The sequence below is a fragment of the Mytilus trossulus genome, chromosome 9 (assembly GCF_036588685.1).
Source record: "Mytilus trossulus isolate FHL-02 chromosome 9, PNRI_Mtr1.1.1.hap1, whole genome shotgun sequence".
Lineage (NCBI taxonomy): Eukaryota > Metazoa > Mollusca > Bivalvia > Mytilida > Mytilidae > Mytilus > Mytilus trossulus.
The window spans coordinates 40731793-40749015 of NC_086381.1; the positions used below are offsets into that span (position 1 = coordinate 40731793).

At 31.4% G+C, this 17223-nt stretch overlaps 2 protein-coding genes across 2 annotated transcripts; one reads left to right on the forward strand and one right to left on the reverse strand.

Annotated features, from left to right (window-relative positions):
- The first annotated feature begins 379 nt into the window (after positions 1–379).
- On the forward strand, positions 380–2391 carry LOC134683898 (neuronal acetylcholine receptor subunit alpha-6-like). Its single transcript, XM_063543205.1, has 2 exons — positions 380–1810; positions 1870–2391. The coding sequence occupies exon 1, from the start codon at positions 394–396 to the stop codon at positions 1624–1626; it is 1233 nt and encodes a 410-aa protein (XP_063399275.1). The 5' UTR covers positions 380–393; the 3' UTR covers positions 1627–1810; positions 1870–2391.
- A 10982-nt stretch (positions 2392–13373) lies between these two features.
- LOC134682913 (neuronal acetylcholine receptor subunit alpha-6-like) lies at positions 13374–16311 on the reverse strand. The gene has a single exon (XM_063541830.1). The coding sequence runs from the start codon at positions 15893–15895 to the stop codon at positions 14657–14659; it is 1239 nt and encodes a 412-aa protein (XP_063397900.1). The 5' UTR covers positions 15896–16311; the 3' UTR covers positions 13374–14656.
- Positions 16312–17223: the final 912 nt, after the last annotated feature.

Below are 17223 nucleotides of genomic sequence, written 5' to 3' on the forward strand. Positions count from 1 at the left end.
ATAAAATGTCTTTTTTGACATCAGTTTTTTATGAAATATTTGGGTAACCTCTGAATATCTTTGTCCAGCAGATAGATGCAGAACTGTTGACTGTTGCTTGGTTTTGGTGGAGATATTTTTTTCTGTGTTTAATCGAAAATAAGTCTGTCTGTATCATCCGTTTCAGTTGCTCAACACAATATGAAGCTATTTTTAACGTCCGCTGCGCTCACTCGACAAAAAATATCCATGTCTTCGTCTCCGATTGTAAAATTTAGCAGCTTTGTTAAGCATTTTGTGGTTAAAATTCCTTTGCGATAGCTAAGATTCATAATTCAAATGTTGACATTGCCATGGTACTTTTTATAATCATTTTACCACTTTTTTATGTTTCAGTGTTCAAAAGACCATAAGATGAAGACAGCGATGCGAATATATCTAACATTTATGCTCACAACGGTTATACATGTATCCTGCTCCTCGATGAACGATGTGAGTAACTTGCATACAACGTTATTACAGAACTACAATTCTGAAGTGAGACCAGGCGACAACCAGTTTTTACCTACCAATGTCAATGTTACTTTCAATTTAGTCGCCATTCAGGAATTTGATGAAGTAGATGGCAAATTCGCGGTGATTGGATTTTTCGAAGTCACATGGGTTGATTCAAGAATGTCATGGAATCCTACAGATTATAATAATACGTACACCATGCTTTTCTCACAAGATGTAGTGTGGAAACCAACTTTGTTAAGTATTAATCCTTTCAGCAAAATTGACCAACTTGGAAAGGATTTTATGACAGTAAGATATTACTATAACGGTTTTGCATATTGGTCACCGGGTGAAATTTTGAGTAGTTCTTGTAGTGTTGACGTCACATTTTTCCCTTTCGATCAACAAACTTGTTTAATTACCCTGATGTCATGGGGAACATGGCCGAATGAAATTCTATTGCAATCAACACTTACTAATTTTAAAATGGGATTTTATTCAGAACATGGAACATGGAAAATTTCGTCAACTTCTGCAGTAGATAGTACAACTACTGGTATGTCTGTCATTGATCTATCGGTAACAATGGAAAGACGGCCTGCCTTTTTTGTAGTGAATATTGTGCTTCCTGTTATGTTCCTAATGGGGTTAAATTGTTGTGTGTTCATTTTACCACCAGAATCGGGAGAAAGAGTATCATATTCTATTACTGTGTTATTAGCAATAGCTGTATTCATGACATTGACTGGGGATAATCTACCGAAAACATCCGAACCAATGTCGTTGCTTAGTTACTTTTTAATGTCAGACCTTGTTTTCAGTGCTGTAATTTGTCTGATTACAATGTTGGGGTTAAGACTTCATTATAAAGATGACAAACACCCAGTTCCGTCCTATCTAAAGCGATTAGTACGGTGCTGTAAATGTTCATCAAATCAGAAACCAAGAAACGACGTTAGACCATTCTGTACCGATGAAAAGATAGTGCAGTTTTCAGATTTTAATAGAAAAGACAATATGTCTGCCGACCCAGATGTTTCTTGGAGAGATGTTTCTAAGGCACTTGACACACTACTTCTATGGATTTCAATTGTCGGACTTGTGATCAGTATAATTTCATTTTTTATTATTCTAAAAAAGTTGGTCTGATTTTTTTCATTTTAACATGAAGTTTTTAATAACTGATGATTATTTTGTGTCTGCTTTAGTGACTTTATTATATAGCAACTGACGTGTGTAAAGTATTCATCATCCCTGGCTCATCTTTAACAATGGATTCATGTTTAGAAATGCGGCAGCTTTTTATTGTTACAACCTCCTAATACTAATTTTAGTTGTTACAACCTCCTAATCCTAATTCTAGTTGTTACAACCTCCTAATCCTAATTTTAGTTGTTACAACCTCCTAATACTAATTTTAGTTGTTACAACCTCCTAATACTAATTCTAGTTGTTACAACCTCCTAATACTAATTTTAGTTGATACAACCTCCTAATACTAACACTTTAAGCTGTAATACTGTATAAAAGAGTTTTTATAATGGCACTAAAGTGAAAGTAATTGATGGACCAATGAGTTTTGATTTTATAAGTTAAAAAATCAATTTTCAGAAAAAGACAAGTCTTTGGCATTAGAATGAACTTCGGTTCTATACATAGTAGTATCATCGGGAATTTTCTGCTTTTGTGAAAAAGACTTATATAACTTATCCAACAATTTGAACGTCGAAAATATGAAAAAAAATCCTATCTGTTTAGGTCAATACAATACTTTTGTATCGACTATCACCTATCATATTATTCCCTCTGATTTGAAAAAAGATAATTAAATACCTTATCTGATAATAATCAAATATCTATATCTACTGTAACATCAATATGCATTCACCAATATTTATATTTTATATCTTTAAATATTTTATAACTTATGACGTATGAAACCCATCAATAAGTGTTTGAATTTGTTTACTTGTTTAAAAATGCCAACAATATCTGTCGTAGATGTTTTATTGGTATAAAAACAATTATATTATGCATAGTATTTATGCAATAAATTATAGAGATAATAAGTTTCATTTAATTAGCTGTCATGTATCATATATCATACCAGCATACTTATTTCTGTTTTTTTTTATCTGATTCTACGTGTAACATTTTGCACTGCTTTTTCATTTTGTTTCAAAAGTAACAGTTTGAAACTAGTACATTTTGATAAACAGTAGTATTAATCAAGGAATTGTTTTAAATGGCGTAAATAACAGGTATAAGAAGATGTGGTATGAGTGCTAATGAGACAACTCTTCATCCAAGTCACTAATTGTAAAATAAATCCATTATATATTAAAGTACGGTCGTCAACACGGTGCATTGGTTCACACCGAACAGTAAGCTATGAAGGGTTCCGACAAATGACTAGTGTAAAACCCTTTAAACGAGAAAACCGACAGTCTAATCTTATATCAAAACGAGAAATATGTATAACATGTATAAACCACATCAAGAAACGATAGATACTGCACATCAGGTTTTTTTTAATTAGGACAGGTGTAAACAAATGCTGCGGTTTAAAGCTTATACATATTTCTGAAAAGGATTGTGAATTGGTCAACACAAATTGTGTCTGTTCCCAATAAAATATGTTTTATAAAAATAATAACTAAGTGTTTCTACGTTTTGTAGATATTCTAAGAACAAAAATAACCGAATCTTCTAACGGACACTCACATCCACAACGTGGTAACCTTTATTTTGCAATCTACTTAGAATATATTGTCCTTTGTCTGTTTATTCAATAATTTTAGACCCAACTCTATAAAAATAAGAAAATGTTGTATCGTTGCCAACGAAAAAATATTTGATAGATTTCAAATGAAGTAGAAGTGTCCATTTATTTTAATATATTTATTATTCTATATTATGTGTAAATTAATTATGGTTTCTTTTTTCGATCACCTTCATATCATACCCATATGCAAAGTAGTTCAATGTAAAAAAAAAATAAGGGATAGTATGTTTAATTTTGATTAACCTCATCATAGATACCAGGATTCAAATGTTTCATGCTCGTGTCGTCGACAAAGACTCACAAGTGACACTCAAATAAAAAACAAATATAAAGGTCAAATAAAATAAGCGGACGAGGAGCATTGAGGACTTTAAATTTCGGAAAGATTTGTCAAATAAAGCTTTAATCATCTTTTCCTAACGTTAAAAAAATCCTTACTTTTTCTAAAATTCAATGTTTCTTAAACAGGTTATTCATTCAACTATGACCATAATCATTATGATAATTCCTGCATGTCAAGACAAAAGTGCATACTATGATGCCGCTTATATCGTCGGGGGGTTATAATCTACCAGCAGTGGAAAATATTTAGTTTATCAAATTAAGACAACAGTGTTCTACCTCAGGCATAGATTACTTAAGCTGTATTTGAAAAAACTTTTAGGAATTTTGGTCCTCAATGCTCTTCAACTTCGTTCTTTATTTGGCCTTTTTAACTTTCTTAGATTCGAGCGTCACTGATGGGTCTTTTGTAGACGAAACGCGCGTTTGCCGTATATACAAAATTTAGTCCTGGTATCTATGATGAGTTTATTTATCGATGTTAAAATCTCGTTAATCAACGAGGAATAGACAAATCATGGTACCAAAAGGATATCGTTAAAACTCAAAAAGAAAATGCACTTAGTGCGTCGGCAGGATGTACGTCTCTTATTATGCATGTATCAGTTATCGGTATATTCAGTTGTACTAAAGAAAGTAGAGTGTCTGAATAATTTTCTAATTCGACTGGTTTATTTTCCATTAATTAATTTTTATTTCATTTCATTTTGATATAAATAATAAACTCATAAATATTTACCATATAGTTTTCCTCTCCTGTTTTATTCATATTTAATGAATATAGTTTAATTTCCTTGTGTTATACTCACAAACGAAGCCATAGGTTTGAAATAGTTAATACCTCCATAATCTTTACTTCAACGAACTTTTTTTCCTTAATAAAGAAGGTACTACTATTTCCCCAATCTTCTATCCATAGTATCATTTCATATGTATATCTATATTTTGTATTGCGGCAGACATTTGATTTTTTGTGTCCAGTTAATTATAATTTTTCTACACCATTTTTATTGTTTGTTTTTGTTATTTAAATAATTTATCTAAATAATTCTTTATTTTGTTTAATTCCTACACAGTGGTTTTCGTTATTTCCCCATCCTTGGATTTGAAACAACCCAATAAATGTATTGAATTTCTAAATGTACTTATACATATATAAGGGGGAGGTTTGTTCGCCGAACTCATGTGGTTTGATTTACCGACGAACCGTTTGCCAGGATAAGGATGCTTAATTGACTCTAGCGAAGGTTAGCGAAGGTAACGCGCGTCTGACGTACTAAATTATAATCCTGGTACCTTTCATAACTAATAAGACAAATACACAAATATCAAGAAATTATGTCTTATATGAAATAACTCGGTAAGTGCTTGTTTTGGGTTCGAACGAGGTACAGGTATGTTTTAGAAAACGGTGGATTAAACCTGGTTTTATAGCTAGCTAAACCTCTCACTCGCAGAAAATTCTATTATCATGATTATATTGACAATGATGTGTGAACAAAACAGTCATAATTCGTAAAAATAAATATAAAAAATAAACAGTCAGCATTGTGTTATAATCATAGTCACTATAAAAACGAACAAATATCTAACGAAGAAACGCAAAAAGACAGACAGACAAACCACATAAGCAAAATGAAGGATGAGAATACAAATATTTAACCATAAAACTATAAAACATTGGCGGGATGTAAAAGTAAAGAGAAAAGGAAAAATCACAAAATACTGAACTCCGTGGAAAATTCAAAACGGAAAGTCCCTAATCAAATGAAAAAATCAAATGATAAAACACATCAAACGAATGGACAACAACTGTCATGTTCTTGACTTGGAACAGGCATTTTAAAATGTAGAAAATGGTTGATTAAACCTGGTTCCCTCAGACTTAGTTTGTTACCCCGATTTTGTTTTTTGTCCATGGATTATGAGTTTTGAACAGCGGTATACTACTGTTGCCTTTATTTATTTATAGTTAAACCTATCACTTGTACGACAGTCGTATCAAATTCCGTTATATTGACAACGATGCGTGCACAAAATGTCACAAATAGAGGAACAACAACTGGGGGGGGGGATTTCAGGTGCTCGATAACGGTTAGAAGATCCTGTTCTACATGTGGCACCTGTCGTGTTGCTTCTGTTATGACAAAACCGCTAAGGAGTCAGTAGGTCATATTCGTGAAAAGGGAAGGGGATGGTAGGATAGTTACGACATAAAGAACATATCCGATATCATCGAATATTTAATAACGGGCAACCAAGTCGTGATGGTGTCCGCAAAATTTACGAAGTGATTACTTCAACTTCGCCGTCTGAAACTCTTGGTCTAAAAATGATATGGTCACAATTGGGAAGCTGAACTCATCTCTTTTGTCGTATTTTTTTGTTTTCAACCGACCCTCGTAGTCAATTTCTAGATTAAGCCCTAATTAAATGGCAAAATCAAAAGCTCAAACAAATGGATAACAAATGTCATATTCCTGACTTGGTACAGACATCTTTTTTTACAGAAAATGGTAGATTTAATCTGGTTTTATAGCGCTGAACATCTCACTTGTATAACAGACTTGACAGTCGCATTAAATTCCATTATATTTACAACGATGCGTGAACAAAACAGACATAGTAGGTAAAATAGTCAAAATATAGTCAAAATATGGGAACATCAGTCATCACTGTGTCACAATCTCAAAACACAATCTCAAAACAAACAAATATTTAACTAAAAAGCACAAAAGAATCAAATTTAAAAACCAAATACATTGCTTCGCGGGTTTAACGTCATAAAATGTACACGTCACATATGAAGAAATATAGAATAATTTTGCAGTGTTTTTTTTTTAAATAAAATATAATTTCACATGGGGAATTGTGGTATACAGGGTTAAAAAATCAAAAGTATGGTAAAACTAATTTAGATATACTTCAACTGTTATAAAGAAACACAAAAAGGCATACAGAAAAAAGCACATAAGGAAAAACGAAAGACAAGAATCCAACAAGTTTACCATAAAACAATAACACAATGACGGGATGTATAAATACAGATCCACGTCAAATAAATACCACCATTGATTCTGGTTCGGAGGTGAAAGCGTAAGTCAAATTCGATGCATCAGTGTAAAAAATGAATTATACAGCTTATAAGTACGAACCTTGTTACTCTGTGACAATATTTTTGTTTACCATTCTTCCGAATTATCATGAGATATAATTGTCTTGAAATAATAAAAAGAAATATTCGTAAAAATGCGCACTTTGGCTACTAGCATACAATTCAAAAGTAAAGTGTTTTTGTGTAACCATTTATTATTTATACTGTCATTTTCCATCTCACTTCTCTCGAATTGGCAATTGCCCTAATGCATTAATTGCGAACCTTTATCGCAAAAATTGGTAGGGAATTGTTAACACAATTCATCATGATTTGAACAATTTCTGACGTGTTTTTTCTGAGAGTAGATTTTTTTCTTCATCAATAAATAAAGGCAACAGTAGTATACCGCTGTTCAAAACTCATAAATCCATGGACAAAAAACAAAATCGGGGTATCAAACTAAAACCGAGGGAATCAATAAGAAACCAATAAGATTTTTCATTATCTATATATTAGGTTTTTGTTAATCAGTAAGTGTAGCTCAAAGGTCAAAGGGAAAAGGGTTATCAGTGTAATTTAGAGTGCATTTCCTTCTAACACAAACGATGTAAACGACTAAGCGCTCACATGTTTTGATCCTTTGTTTCTAACATACGTTTTTAAAGTTAACATACACTTTGACAAACTATGCACTCGCTAAAAGTGCGTCTACCGTTTGACGTTCATCGTTTGTTATTACAAACGCTACATTTGTTTTTAACTTCAACCTTGAAATTTAGTAAAATCATAAGAAAACATTGGAACAACCTGCAAAAAGACAAACAAAGCAGGAAAATCTAAACCCTTAGTAGTGCCTATCATAGTGTATAAACGTAACAAAAATATAAAAGAATAACTTTCTAAATCAAGGCAGTAGTTGGGAAACTTTTGAAAAGGGATCCAAGCGAAAATTCATGAAACACTGTTAGTGATAATCTTAGTTATAGGCAACTATCTTTCATATATATGTCGAAACCGGTGTAAAGTCTTGTGATTTATTATGTATATTAGTTGAAGGAACCACATTTAATTATAACCAAACAATAAGTCTGTTTAGTATTTACCAACAACATATGCATTAATAAAAGTTCAAACAGAGTCAGTAAACATTAATTGAACGATGTATTTGTTTCTACTTTTGTAGTGTTTAGCAAACGATTATAATTGCCACATAACGTTTTCAAAATTTAGGTTAGAAAGAAATGCACCCTTAGTCTCGACTTGATTTTTGTAATTTTTTTCAATTACGTTTTGAGTAGCTAAAAAATCACAATAATTCATTGGTTAAAATATAATAAATAAACATATTAAATATACACGAATACCAAAAACCAATTAAGTATATAGATTGATGCAAATTCAATGTGATGTTTTGTAATTGAACACAGTATCACTGTATAGGATACATGTTTGGTATGTCCAGATCCATATCTTATCGACTAATAAAGTATGTTATGCAACATGTGCAATGATGAAATTTGAAACATTCTTTAAAACTTACTTTGCGTCGTCAATATCGCTCGATCAGCTGCATGATTTTGGAAACAGCATTAAGTAATATAACTGTATCTTGTTATCATTCGTCAGACCAATTATAGTTTGAATAAATACATGAGAAGTTCTAGACAGTTTGTAATTTCATAGTGCATAATAAACCATGTTCTTTTGGTACTGAGTTTCAAAGAAATTTGGGATTGTATGCTTTGATATAATCTTTGTGTGGAATGCAACTTATATTCTGTTTCTAAAACTATGATTGATTTAAATTATCTAACAGTCTTCATAGCATCAAAATCTACTATGTATTTAAAATACAAAATGTGCTGTTAAAAGAAAAATCCCAAAAAATTTCAACTCTGAGGAAAATTCAAAACGGAAAGTCCCTAATCAAATAGTAAAATCAAAAGCTCATACACATCAAACGAATGTACAATAACTGTCATATTCCTGACTTTGTACTGGCATTTTCTAACTTGATAACGTAACTATCATTTTTATCAAGGAGTGCCGTTTGTTAATTGTTAATTATTACTTAGAAATTGTAAAACGCTAAACAACAAACTTAAAAAGTCTGTATAAAAAATAAAAAAAAAATATATATTATGTTATTTACTTTATCAAGCAGATAAATCTAATAAAATGTGCCTAAAACATCGTTGCAACCAAAAACTTAAATGTAAATATTGTTTTACAAGATTATTGTACCACTTTGAAAGTTTGAATGAATCCTCCATGGTAAAAGGAATCTAGTTATCATTTGATGTCTTGTTTTTTGGAGTTTTTAATAATGAAAAAATAACTGACTACAAACAATGTTTTTGTTTATAAAAGTATACATTTTTATGATATCGGTCAGTCGACATTTTAGATCCCCTGACCACATTAATGCAGATCTTAATCGACTGATTATTTACATCATTACTTGGTCTAGAGAGGAGAAAATCACTCGAGAGGGATTATTGAAAAAATAAGAACGTTGTCACCAAATGGGATCAATGACAGTGTTTACTTCCAATCGAGCAGCAATAATCACCTTAGTTAAATGTATTAATTCACAAATAAAGAGCTCCGACTGTAAATATACAGCGTGTTCTGTGTGACAACTCATAAATAAAGTTATCGACGTATGTCAACATAAGATATATTACTTTATAAATGCACCAGGTATATCGAGATTTATAAACAAAAAACAGTTTTTTTGCATATTTGTTTGTTTTTATAGTGGTTAAGATTATAACACAATGCTGACTGTTGTATCCCTATTTTTGACATGTGTAACTATTTTGTCTGTATACTTTGTTCGCATCATTGTCAACATAATGGAATTTTATGCGACTGTCTTGCAAGTGAGAGGTTTAGCTAGCTATAAACCCAGGTTTCATTCCCCATCTCCTACGTACGAAAAAGCCTGTACTAAGTCAGGAATTTGACAGTTGTTATCCATTTGTTTGATGTGATCGAGCTTTCTGTTTTGCCCTCTGTTTTCCGTTTTGATTTTAACTATTAATCTGCATAGTGTGAAGGCAATTGTAGGACTATCAACACAAATAAGAGTAAAATTGTACATTTTAGACCATCAACTATACCTAGATATGATGTCATTTTAAGTTGTAATAATCATTTCTGAAGTATTTTAATAATCATACTTATTTTGGTTTCGTTTTAAATGAGCAATAATACTATAATATCACGGCAAAAGCCGTTGCATCTCTGGCAAATAGAGATTAAGGGTTGGTAATAGCCAAGTGTATACTCTTGGGTGGTATTTGAAACGATGTATTTGTAAAATTATATGAAAGTGTTAAACATGAAATTTTAGTAAGAGAAACCTTCAGTAAACTAAATTTTAGTCATTTTCTGTGCCTGAAAATATGGACACCAATTATGTTGTAAAAATATTTATGTCAACGTTACATGATAAACATGTGGATAATTGGCATGATACATTCTGGTAAATCTATAACGGATAGAGGTGACAATAAGTTACAAAGTATAAATAATGCAAAGAAAAAGTTAAACACGAAGAATATTTTAGATAACTTCGCCTCCCAGACAGAGAAGTACTTTTGTCAAATTGGCATTTGTTTAAGCCCCACTGAGGATTAAAACATATTATGTTGCTGGAACTTTCAATTAAAGAAATTATATTTTGAAATGTTAACATAATACGTGTGTGTGTCAAAATTTGTTATATTTATAAAAAAGGAATTTATATTTTTGAATACTTTATTTCATATTGATTAACATTGCATATCTGTACATGTTGATAGTCTCATATAAATTCGTATAGAATTGCTCATATGTTATGTAGTAATGTTTTGCAATATATAAATGTGGCTTGTACTCGTTGAAATTAGACTTTAATAAAATATTGAATTGAAATCGTAATAAAAATGAAATACGGATCACAAAGTTGTTAGATTTATGTCTATTTTCAAACAAGGCAACAGTAGTACACTGCTGTTGAGTAGTTGAATTAAGCGAAATCAGGGTAACAAACTAAAAACGTGGGAAAAAATCAAGTATAAGAGGTCAACAGCATACAACAATAACGATAAACTGCAACAAAAACAGATGCCAACACACATAGAAACGGCTTAATTGGCAACTTGGTACAGGACTTTTGAGGGAAAATATAGGGTTAAATCTGGTTTTATGGCTATCCAAACCGCCTGCTTGTTTGGCAGTATTATAAAATTCCGCTAAAACGACAATATTATGTAACAAGGATACGGTACAAATAAACATAAGAACACGCTGGACAGAGAAATACATAGATAAATAATATTATGGTATATGACAACATATAAGCGGCAGAATAAGAACGGACACCTCCCATTAATTTACAAAAGTACACCAGGACACCACAAACGAATTATAAATTGCCCCTCACACGTAGTATCAACGCCACAAAACGTCAAAAAGTGTTTTGATAAAATTTGAATATTGAATACCGTTGAAAACATGTTAAGTTTGCAGTGTTGTTCATTTTCTATTCATATTGTTGATAAATATCTACTGTAAGTCAAAATATACCATACACATGATAGTATAGCATTGAGTTTGAGTCTTCAAAAGTAGTAGTATCTGATGATGATCGATCTGTTTGAATGGTTTTATTTTAATGTTTTGAAATCTGACTGACCATCTGATTTACACGGTACAGCCAAATGGAAAGCAACAAAACAAAATGATCATGGCGCAATCTTTCTTACCGCAAGCATATCATAGTAGTTTATTCCTAATTTTAAAGAGGAAACTAGTTTATGTGCAATTTTAGAACAGTAACTTTTTATTAATTCTATAGAAAAAAACACAGAAGAATTTCTTTTTCAAAAAAGGAGGTCAAAACATATTGTTGTACAATCGTCTTTTTAACTGTCAGAAATAGTTTCTTAATATAATAGCCGCGTTTTTGGAAAATTAGAAAGAAAATAACCTTACATGATGTGGATTGTGATAAATGAAAGTGCGCAAGGAAATCCGAGTAACAAACTCAAACCGAGGGAGGCACATCAACTCTGAGAGGGAAATTAATGAACAACAACAGTTCGTAAGTGTGTGTTAAGTAGGAATGTCAACTCGGTGAAGATTTACTAAACACTTACAAACTGGAAACACAAAATTATACCAATTTTATGTATTGTGGGTTGTTGTCTTATGAACGTTAAACCCTCAACATTAATACCCAGGAGTACTAATTATGTTAAGGGGCAATAACTTTGTTAGGTAACTTAGAGTCCTTCAGATATACATATAATTATGCTCTGACGGTACAGCGGTTGAGAAATGACAAGGATAAGCTAAAAGTGTAAGACTTTGAAAAGTGCTCTTCTTCATATATCCCTCCTCTGTTAGGCGAGATTTTAAATGCCAATTAAATAAACTCATCATGGATACAAGGACTAAATTTAGTATACGCCAGACGCGCGTTTCGTCTACAAAAAACTCATCAGTGACGCTCGAATCCAAAAAAGTTAAAAAGGCCAAATAAAGTACGAAGTTGAAGAGCATTGAGGACCAAAATTCCTAAACGTTTTGCCAAATACAGCTAAGGTAATCTATGCCTGAGGTAGAAAAGCCTTAGTATTTCAAAATGACAGTTAAACGCAAAGATTTTAATCATGTTTTAATTTCTATCAGTTTTTATTGATATTTAATTTCGCGGGAGGTGCACTTCATAACAACATTTCTTTTTAAGCTTTAGAAAGCAACAACATTCCAACAGGTAATCGATTAGTCAAGCATTATTCAAGTAATCGATACTCGAGTACATGTGTACTCGTTGACATCCCTAGTGTTAATCTCTGAAGTGGTAAACCTGTCACATATATGACAGTCGCATCAAAGTCCATTATATTGACCAAGATGCGCGAACAAAACAAACAGGAATAAAAGGTAAAAATTACAAAAAAAAGCAGAAGAAAATAACAAATATGTAACAAACAAAGCAAAAAACGGCATATTAGAAACAACACTGTAAAATGCCCATCCGTCCGAATCGCATCACATGCTCCATCTAAATAACCAATAGCCATCATATGACGAAGACAAGTATAAGAAAAACGGTTATACTCCTAAAATTGAAATTGTCATGTTTGTCATAGTTTTTGGTAATGTAATGTATGCTGTTGTGCATTACGAGGTAAATGGAGAGAAATGAGGCGGAAGAAACTGATTTTTAGATCTACTTATTACGAAGATGTAAATGAAAGCTAAAAATCACATCAACTCCAGAAGAATCGCGAATTGATGACTTTACAAGGTAAATGTCCCCTCCATCATTCGTCAACCACCTTGTGAATCCACATTCAGTCCAAATATAACAATTTAATTTAGACCAATATCGGTAAAAGTATGAATCAATCAATGGTTCTGATTCGTCATGGAAAATGAAGCTGTGAAAATTTAACCCAGAAAACTATTTATCTATACCGAAGGCAAGAACCAAAGCCGGTTTTGCTTTATGATGTAGTCCCTGTAGATAATGGCAAAATTAGCCCAAATAAGTCTTTTTTATTCAAAATAAGAGAATACCAAATTCAATTTTCAAATAAAACATTTGACTTAATATCATTTTATTGTGATAAATTGTAATTCATAGTTAATACGAAATAATATCAACGTAATACAATATTTTAAAAGTTACAAAAAATAGAGCAAAGAAAATGGAGAGACAACTATTTCCCACAAGCATACAAATATATACATATTTACTCTTCTATATTTATTTTTAAGTTATACGATGTTATAAGCTCAAAGAACTCATTGAAGGTAATTAATTCAATAACTGCATATCATTAGATCACTGGTATTATAATGACATTTGTTTTTGTACATTTATAGTACGAACAAACGTATTTGTCATTAAACGTTTGGAATTTCTATTTTTTTTTTTTAATTGATATCCAGCAAATCATTGAATAAATGGTACTTACAGTCAGAAAATAAACAGAAAGCAATGATACAGCTATTATCTCGGTATGCTAAATACACATATTTATTTTTTTCATTTCTATTATAACATAGATATTCCAGAATATATAAAAGTAAATTACCCAATTCCCTTTCTTACAATTATAATATTATGTAACTCTAAATGTGACAAGCATGTGAATGATAAAATCTATTCATATTACGGACACCCATATTTTCCCTTTTATAAGGGACTAAAGACATGAACATGAATAATGTTGATGGCTATCTAAAACTATTTTATTCATACGTTTCGTTCACATTACCGTTTTTTTACCAAAATTCTGGAAAGAGATTTATTAAAGTACATGTTACTGTAAAGATATGAACTGTTTCCTTTACTTTAGGTTTCTTAACATCATTTAAATGTATGTTTATCTTATTTTTGATTTTTTTTAATTATTTTTTATATGATAACTTTTAATTTAAAACTCAAGTTTTCATTCATTTCCTGAATTTTTGTACAGCATTTTTTTGCATATTCTTTCAATTTCTTTATCAATTGTTAACAAATAGGAGGTATTTTAAGCGTCAAACTTTGGTGCTGACATAAAAAAGAAGAAAAAAATGCAATCCCTTAAATGTTAAGTCAGTTAAGTAGATAACATAGTGAAATCAGGATACTACGATTCAGAACTATACAATTGAATTGTACAAATTGACATAAATGTTATATAGATGTCATATTTTGAGAGATTTATTTAAAACAAAATTTGTTACTCAAACCCGACTCAAAAAGATATTTAATATTAATTAGCTGTTTTGCTGAGTCATTTCATAAAAGACGTCATCAGGGTATTTTGATAACAAAAATTATGCAAATCATGCAAATGTGAGGATGGTTATCGATATTTTTGTAATTGTTTCTCTTCCAATTAAAAAGACAACCTTTTCTTACCAACAATCTTTCTTTGAAAATCTTGTTTCCTTACTGTATCTATCTAAATTAACTTTGTAACAACAACGAAGAATAACAATACACTAACTGAGATTCCTCCAAAGGAAACCCATAAACATATTGTATTAAGTGTTATGCAGATATCGTTCCACGTCACATCGTTCTTGTCGGTATTAGTTAAACCTTCATTGCCGTTCATATTTGAATTAGGCCGATTTGATGTATTGTTAGGTATGAAACTCCATTCTCTTTCTGTTCTTGGTTTATCACGTCTACAACACAGTACTAGCCATTTAAGAAAAGCTGGTATTTGACGGTTCTTATCTTTAAGTTGAAGTCTAAGACATAGAATAGTGCAAAAACATATCAAAGAACTGAACACGAGGCCAAACATAAGAAAGTAACTTAGCAAAGACATTGGTTCAGATGTTTTAGGCAGATTATCCCCAATTAAAGTCAGGAATACAGCTATTGCCAATAATACAGTTATAGCGTATGAAACTCGTTCTCCTGAGTGTGGTGGTAAAACAAATACACATGCATTTAACACCATTAGAAATATAACTGGAAGTACAATGTTAATGATATAAAAACCTGGACGTCTCTTCATTGAAAAAGACATATCAATGAATGAAGAACCAACCAATTTATCATTACTTTCGGAAGACGCAGAAATTATCTTCCAGCTTCCATGTTCCGAAAAATAATCCAGGTTGATATCAGAAGAGGACTGCAACACAATTTCATTTGGTGTAGTTCCCCATGCCATCAAACGTATTGTACATTTCTGTTCGTCAAACGGGAAGTAAGTAATATCTACACTACACGAGCTAATTAAAATTTCACCTGGTGTCCAGTATGCAAGGCCGTTGCTGAAATATCTTACCGTCATAAAATCTTTTCCAATCTTTTCAATTTTACTGAACGGATTTGTAATAACAAGTGTTGGCGTCCATATATCATCTTGTAAAAATAACATAGTGTTCGTATTATTGTAGTCAAGTGGATTCCATGTCATTCTTGAATCATACCATTTGATTCGAAAAAAACCAATAACGGCATATTTTCCATCCACTTCGTCGAATTCTTGAATGGCCCCCAAATTGAAAGAAACGTTAATTTGTGCAGCAACTGATTGGTCATCTCCTGGTCTAATCTTTTTATTGTAGTTCAATTCCAGTTTTGAATACAATCTGTTAACATCAGATAGGGTAGAGCCAAAATTAGGTTTTCCTCTACTCAGCAAAAGTAGCAGAAAAAATATCAATTTATTCCACGCCATTTGTCACATTTGTACAGTAACCACTTTGTTATAAAATTGTACATATAACACTGTCTCCGAATTTATAAATCATTGTTCATACTTAGTCCATGATTAGCTAAATAATGAAATAAGCTTTTAACATTATCTAATTAGTCGCAAACACGTTTATTTCGTATGTAGACTGGGAATCGAATACTTTTTACTTATTCATCAATGATCATCAAAGTCAATACACCAACTGTTATATATGTCACTCTTCATCCAATTCACACCATGCAGCTTATACACCTTTTTTTTTAGAAATATACAAACATTGAATAATAAAAACATCAATATCCTCCTTCGACAAATATAACTCTTACAAAGTACATGTTGACTGTCCAAACTTTAACAGCTCAAACAATCCTCTATGTGCATTATTCATACCTCTTTATTTATGTTATTTGAAACTTTGACGATGTAATCATTGTAACTTATTGTGGGTAATCGATACAATTAATACCAGTTATTATATTTCTGTCATTAGAATGAATTTAATGTTCTTGATATTTACTGTTACAATACGTTTGGGATTTTACATTAAACACTTACTGTACACGAAATCATCAAATAAATGGTTGAAAATTAGTAAATGGACAACATCGATTAAATGACTAAAACAAAGCAGTGTGAACAAACCATTGCTATATAAAAACGGTCAAACGTTTTGTCAGTTGGTATTTACACGATACCTTAATTACAACATTAATGTCAGAAAATAAATAATTAAAGGCCTAATTTGAACTTTTTCTGTATTTTGTGATATCGATTAATTAAAAATCCACTCTAAATAAGTGTTACGTGTATACACTCTTCTTATAAAGTATCGTTGATTTATACCCAACAATTCTTTTTCTCTATAACGTAATCACATTTTGATAAGGGTAAACAAATTATGAGAACTGAACCAGAATTGTTCCCAATCAAGCTATGAAATTTTAAAGATTTATCCTGTTCAGTACTATAGAAACAAATCACAAAATGTTTCATTGCATATTAGAAACACCCAAAGCATATGTCTATGGCAAAGATTTTTTATACATCGATGAAAAGTAGGATAAATTTCCTACAACTGTTCAATACAAGGCAATGTTTTTTCGACCCTTTTTTGTATGCAACCGGATGTGACGTACTACGATTTGGTTGTTTTTCACCTTAATTGTCTTTGATTTTCTATGGCGGGATTGGTTCCCTTAATTTGTAGATTCTTAGTCAGCCTTTAGCTGTTGATCTAAAGAAGTATTTACTTAGCTCTGTAGGTAAATGCGCTAGCCTTGTCACACAGAGGTCCTAGATTCGAGTCCTGG